We start from the raw sequence: 6,700 nt of genomic DNA on the forward strand, positions 1-6,700 counted from the left end.
TGGTCTACAGAGTGAGTTCCAGGACAGCCAGGGCTATACAGAGAAACCCTGTCTCAAAAAAGTCAAAAAGAAAAAAAGAGAGAGAGAGAGAGAGAGAGAGAGAGAGAGAGAGAGAGAGAGAGAACAATGTTAATAGCCACCTTACTTAGCTTGTGAAAGTCGATGCCTGGGAAATCCAAGGCAAGTGGTTTTACATTATTTATTCTTCCATACCCCCTTGACCCACAAATAATGCTTGTATGTATGTATAAGTATCAGGTGTTGAAGGCAACATGTAACCCTGGCTGGCTTGGAAGTCACTATACAGACCAGGCAGGCCTGTAATTCTCAGAGATCTGCCTGTATCTGCCTCCCAAGTGCTGGGGTTAAAGGCCACCACCACCCAGCGTTCGGTATGTAGGGATGTATTTTAACATTTATCATCTTCCTTCAAGCTTATGAAGTGAGCAGGTGACTGTGAGCCCCTGAAGTGGGTGCTGGACCCCCAACTTGGATTCTGTAGAAGCTCAGCAAGTACTCTACTGTTGAGCTATTTCTGTAGCTCTGTTTATGGTATCTCTTAATTCTGCTGACTCCAGCAAGGTTCTTGTGCTCTTCTCTGATGCCTGCTTTATATCAACTCAAAAATGAAATCTTGTATGCCAACTGTCCTGGGTGCCAGCTGGGCCTCTTTGCTCTGTACCGACACCTGTCGCTCTGTTCTCTAAACACAGGATGGCACCGAGGTGGTGGTCAAAGAGGTCCTGCCAGGGGACAGTGTCCACAGTCTCCTCAGCATTTTGGATGTGATCACCGTGAGTATCCCCCACTGTGCCCTGCCATAGGTGCCCAGGCATCTCTAGCCCTCACGGTCAGTACCTCCTGTCTTGCTAGACCTCACGTGAGTTATGTTCTGTATCATCTATACAGGTGAGAGGGGCTGTCTAGGATAGAATGTATTTAGTAAGGCTTTGGTGGTCCTATTTCTTCTTTGTCTATTTGTCTGTCTTTCTCTGTCTGTTTCTAGGATCTTACTGTGGATAGCCTAGGCTTGCCTCACACTCTTGATTCTCCCATCTCTGCCTCCAGAGTCCTGGGATTACAAGTGTTTGCTACTGCCCCTAACATTCTTCACTCTTTCTTTCTTTCTTTTTTTTTTTTTAGATCTATTTATTTTATGAGTACACCGTAGCTGTCTTCAGACACACCAGAAGAGTCTATCGGATCCCATTACAGATGGTTGTGAGCCACTATGTGGTTGCTGGGAATTGAACTCAGGACCTCTGGAAGAGCTCTTAACCACAGAGCCATCTCTCCAGCCCCATTCTTCACTCTTTGTGTCTTATTATATCTGTTCACATACAGAAGTGAACAGAACAATCACATCAGCCGTATCCCTCTCATCTGCTGGGCTCAAAGGTGTGGGCTTCTGGGCCTGGCTAGTTGCTTTTCTTGTTGCTAATGACAGGAACACCTGACAGAAGCCATTAAGGAAGGCAGGGCTCATTGCAGCTCACAGGTTAAAGGTGTGACCCACTGTGATGGAGAAGGAATGATAGCAGGGGTGTGAGACCTCACCCCTGAAGTAGTGCTGCCCCACATTCAAGGTGGGGCTTCCCTCTAAGTTAAAACCTTTCGAAGGGCAGTGGTGGCCTTTAATCCCAGCACTTGGGAGGCGGAGGCAGGTGGATTTTTTTTTTTTCAGCCTGGTCTACAGAGTGAGTTCCAGGACAGCCAGGGCTACACAGAGAAACCCTGTCTTGAAAAACCAAAAAAAAAAAACAAAAACAAAAAAAACAACCCCCCCAAAACAAACAAACAAACAAACAAACCTTTCTAGAATGTTTGTTTCTAGAGAAACAAACATTCTCTTATATACATGGAGGAGTGTATTTTGATGGTGATTCCAAATCTAGCAAGTTCACTATGGATGTTAACTTTCACACCTCTTTTCTAGACTGTGTTATGCAGAGAAGTAGAGCCTTATGTGGGGGTATTCAGACAGCTGAACCCAGGAGCCCAAGACTTTGTACAGGATCACATGAAGAGCCTCAGTGGGACCCACTGATCCATGATTCATAGTTGCCTACATGCAAACAATGCTGGGGTGTCTTTTGGGTCTACACTGTTGCTTATCAGGCAAAGAATGCTTAGTCTTGTTTGGTTTTGCTTAGTCCTAGAGGCATACATGGAACCTCTGTGTCTTACTGTGCTCCACTTGACCTGAGTTGGGGTTGTTGCTTGCCCAAGGAAAAAAGATGTCCATCTTTGAGTGTTTTTGAATTGCTTTCAAAAGACTGATGCTTGGCTTTGAGGAAGCTACTAACACGAGCTCATGTGTTCCTGGTGCTGGAGCTCAGTCTGAGGATGCTCCAGATGTGTAGAAGGACTTTGGACTGTGTGGGGTAGGTAGACCAGTTAGCCACTTGATACCTGCATCATTCCTCCATCTTGCTAGTTATTCTTTTCAGCAAAAAAATTTTATCTAACTATGGCATTGACCTTTCTTTGTTTCTTTTGATCCTGGTCTCATGGTTTTTAAACTGAATGTCATTTATTCCAGCATGTGATGAATATGCTGAGGAAGTAGGTTATGGCTGAGGCCAAGGCCAGGATTTCTCCTGAATTGACTATCCCACTGTGTACACATCAGGCTGGCCCCCTTCTCAAGAGGAGGAATCTATCCTCCGATACTGGACGGGGTAGAAAGGGATAACCCTGGAGAGAAGATGACCGCTGTATTGCTATTACCTGGTCATTTTTCAGTCTCACCACATGTTTGTAGTTATTACATTTTACAATTAAAATTTTTTGGTTTCTTGTTTTGTTTTGTTTTTTTGGACAGCCCTGGCTATCCTGGAACTCATTGGCCTCCAACTCAGTGTTTTGTCTGCCTCTGTCTCCCAAGAGCTTGTATTAAAGGTATGTTCCATCATACCTGGAAAGAGCTTAGAATTTTTACAAAACAGCCTGTACAGACATTTTAGGATGCACTTGCTGTTTCATAAAACAACAATCATCTGTCCACCCCGCAACCTTCCAACTCTCAGGTTCTTTTAACACGTGTGTTTTATATGTGTTCTGTCTTAGGCACACTGTCTTCTTTTCTGGAGAGTGGAGAAGAACCCTTCTTGCCTGCCCATATTGCTCTTACTGCTTCTCCCATCCCCTTGTTTCTAACCAGGGGACTAAAGCTAAGAGTCCATACACGCCTCTCACAGCTGAGCCACAGAGTGTCCCAGGGGAACTGGTCGCTCGTCAGCTTTTGTTCTCTTGCAGTTAACACTACAGAGTCTGCCCTGGCCCGTGCTCCATGAGGAGCACTTTTCTCTAGGAAACCGTCCCACCTACCCCATTCTGCCATCTCATGCTACCTGGAATTCCCTGTACTCTGCTGGAAGGATCTCCTGTTTCCTCATCATCATCCCCTTTCTCGTTTTGGTGGTGCAAACCCTCTTGTTAGCTTCCTGAAGAAGGTGCAGGGGACGCATATTTGTGAGATCTTAGAAATATAGAACTGGTCTTCCTTATCTTTCTCTTAAACCTACCATTATATGTAATTTAGTACATGTAATTTAACTGTAATGTGTATGTGTATATTTGCATGTATGTGTATCAGACTTAGCCTGGTTTTCTATTGTCTTCTATTGAATGACCCCCCCCCCCCCGAGACAGGGTTTCTCTGTGTAGTCCTGGCTGTCCTGGAACTCACTCTGTAGACCAGGCTGGCCTCGAACTCAGAAATCTGCCTACCTCTGCCTCCCAAGTGCTGGGATTAAAGGTGTGTGCCACCACTGCCCAGCAAATTACTTACTTTAATGTATGTATTATATTTATGCCTGCAAGTATGTTTATGTGTGTGTCTGAGAGTATGTTTGTGCACTACACATGGGCAGGATCCCACAAAGTTCTGAAGAGGGTATTATATCCCTTGGAACTGTAGTGATAGGCAGTTGTTAGTGGCCATGTGAATGATGGGATCTGAACCCGGGTCTTCAGTAAGAGCAGTAAGCTTTGTTAGCATTGTACATTTCTTTAGTCCCCTTCCATTGTCCTTTTATCTTTTTTTTTTTTTAAGATTTATTTATTATTATATCTTAAGTACACTGTAACTGTCTTCAGACACACCAGAAGAGGGTGTCAGATCTCATTACAGATGGTTGTGAGCCACTGTGTGATTGCTGGGATTTGAACTCAGGGCCTTTGGAAGAGCAGTCAGTGCTCTTAACTGCTGAGCCATCTCACTAGTCCCCATTGTCTTTTTAATTGTTAATTTCAACCTTCTTTATTTTTAGATATTTAAATTTTTTACATGTATGAGTATTTTCCTGCATGTGTACTGATTGTGTGCTTGGTAACCATTGAGGCCAGGAGAAGATATTAAATCCCATGGAACTTAGAGTACGACAGTTGTGAGCCACCGTGGGGATGGAACTCAGCAAGAACAGCAAGTTCTCTTATGGTCTTTGTCGTTTCTCCTGAACCCTTTTTTAAATTAAAAATATTGATGTGTGTGGTGTGGTGTAATTAGTTAATTAATTAACATAGGTGTGTGTATGTATCCCCAGTTTTTAATTAAAACTATGGCGCAGGCATGTGCACATGTGTGCATGTTTGTCGAAGCCAAAGGCAGATGTTAGGAGCCTTTTTTCAATTCCTTTCCACCTTTTGTTTTTGAGACAAGGTTTCTCAGCCTAAGTTTATTAATGACTTGATTTAGCTAGTTTCATTAGCTGACCAGTGAGCTTCAGGGATTTGCCCATTTCTGTCCCTCACCTCCACCTCCACCCATTTTTTGTTAAGAGTCAAGGTTAACTTGAAATTTGCTATATAGCTCAGGCTTGCTTCACACATATGGCAATTCTCCTGCATCTGCCTCCCAAATATGGAATCTTAGGTGTTTGGTACCACACTCAGCATTGAAGAGCTTTCTCTGTTCTCTGAACAATGTTGTCTGCCTTCCTGAGCACCCCCCCCTTCTATATTTTTGCTCTGTCCTTAAGGAGCTTTCCCATCTCTTGCTGTCCATTTGTGTGAGACTGCAGACGTGTGTTATTATAGGTGCATTGTAGAACCACTGTCTAGACCCAGAGGACATACTGTTACCTATGTACACAAGTTCAAGGGCGGAAGAGCAGAGGCTAGTCAGCCTTCCTCCCAAAGGCTCAATGGTAGATATTTTAGCATTATAGTCTATATGATCTATCAACAGTATGTAAATTAATAAGTGATACTGTGCTCAAAACACTTTTTCCTTTCTTTCTTTCTTTCTTTCTTTCTTTCTTTCTTTCTTTCTTTCTTTCTTTCTTTCTTTCTTTCTTTCTTTCTTTCTTTCTTTCTTTCTGAGACAGGGTTGCTATGTGCAGCTCTGGCTGTCCTGGAACTTGCTCTGTAGACCAGGCTGGCCTTGAACTCAGAGATCCATCTGCCCTATGGCCTGCCTCTAAAATACTGTTTTCAAACCAGGTGATGAAAAGGTTTGATCCCAGGCTGCTTATACTAGCTCTGGGGTTGAGATTAGATCCGTGGTGGCATGTCACAGGTTTGTGCTAGGTATTGACTCCGGTTGTCACAAGACACTCTGTTTGCTAAAAATCTCCTTGACTCAACTGGTAATTACATGGATTAATTATGAAAAGAAAGACGACACTTAAAAACTAGGAATGATATCACACACCTGTAATCTCAGCAGTCTAGAGGCAGATGAGTCCTTGTGAGTTTGAGGCCAGCCTGGTCCACAAATGCCCAAGATGGGAGACAGAAGCAGGAAGATAGGCCAGAAGCTTGATGGTCAGCTAGTCTGGAGTACGCTGCACAGAAGCAGAAACAAGGCAAGATGTAATGAGAGCTGACCTCTACACACACACACACACACACACTGTACTGTATGTGCTCTTGTGCTTGTACACATACTCACACATTGAACAAGGCAAGATGTAATGAAAGAGCTGACACCACACACACACACACACACACACACACACACACACACACACACTGTACTGTGTGTGCTCTTGTGCTTGTATATACATTCACACATTGTAAAAAAGACGAACTCATGTTTATGGTCCAGGTTGTCAGCTGGGGAATCTATGCAGGAAACAGGACAGCAAACTGAAGGATTCTTCCTTTGGGGGTTGAGAGCCCTAGATATGGATGTCTGTAGGCCTTTTGTATGTCTTTGTAGGATCTTGTGGGTAACTGAGGATGAAATCCAGGGTCTTCACATGCTAGACAAGGGCTATACTGTAGAGATCTATCTCCACACATGCTAGGCAGGGCTGTACTATAGAGATCTGTCTCCACACATGCTAGGCAGGGCTGTACTGTAGAGATCTATCTCTATACATGCTAGGCAGGGCTCTACTGTAGAGATCTCTCACCAGACTCTGTTTTTTGAGACAATATTGCTCTGAATCCTTGTGCCTCTACTTCCTAAGTACTGAGATGACTGTGTCCACCATACCTAAGATGACTGTGTCCACCATACCTAACTGAGATGACTGTGTCCACCATACCTAACTGAGATGACTGTGTCCACCATACCTAAATGAGATGACTGTGTCCACCATACCTAAATGAGATGACTGTGTCCACCATACCTAACTGAGATGACTGTGTCCACCGTACCTAACTGAGATGACTGTGTCCACCGTACCTAACTGAGATGACTGTGTCCACCATACCTAAGATGACTGTGTCCACCATACCTAACTGAGAT

General features: G+C 43.9%; 1 protein-coding gene across 1 annotated transcript in view; it reads left to right on the top strand.

The window, feature by feature from the left end:
* The window catches only part of Pnpla7 (patatin like phospholipase domain containing 7), an 82,422-nt gene that overhangs the window by 9,678 nt on the left and 66,044 nt on the right, over positions 1 to 6,700 (top strand). The window contains exon 8 of the mRNA XM_029536705.1: positions 714 to 794. Coding sequence (XP_029392565.1) covers positions 714 to 794 — 81 coding nt within the window. The remainder of the gene's footprint in view (positions 1 to 713; positions 795 to 6,700) is intronic.

The sequence above is a fragment of the Mus pahari genome, chromosome 3 (genome assembly GCF_900095145.1).
Source record: "Mus pahari chromosome 3, PAHARI_EIJ_v1.1, whole genome shotgun sequence".
In the NCBI taxonomy this organism is placed as follows: Eukaryota; Metazoa; Chordata; class Mammalia; order Rodentia; family Muridae; genus Mus; species Mus pahari.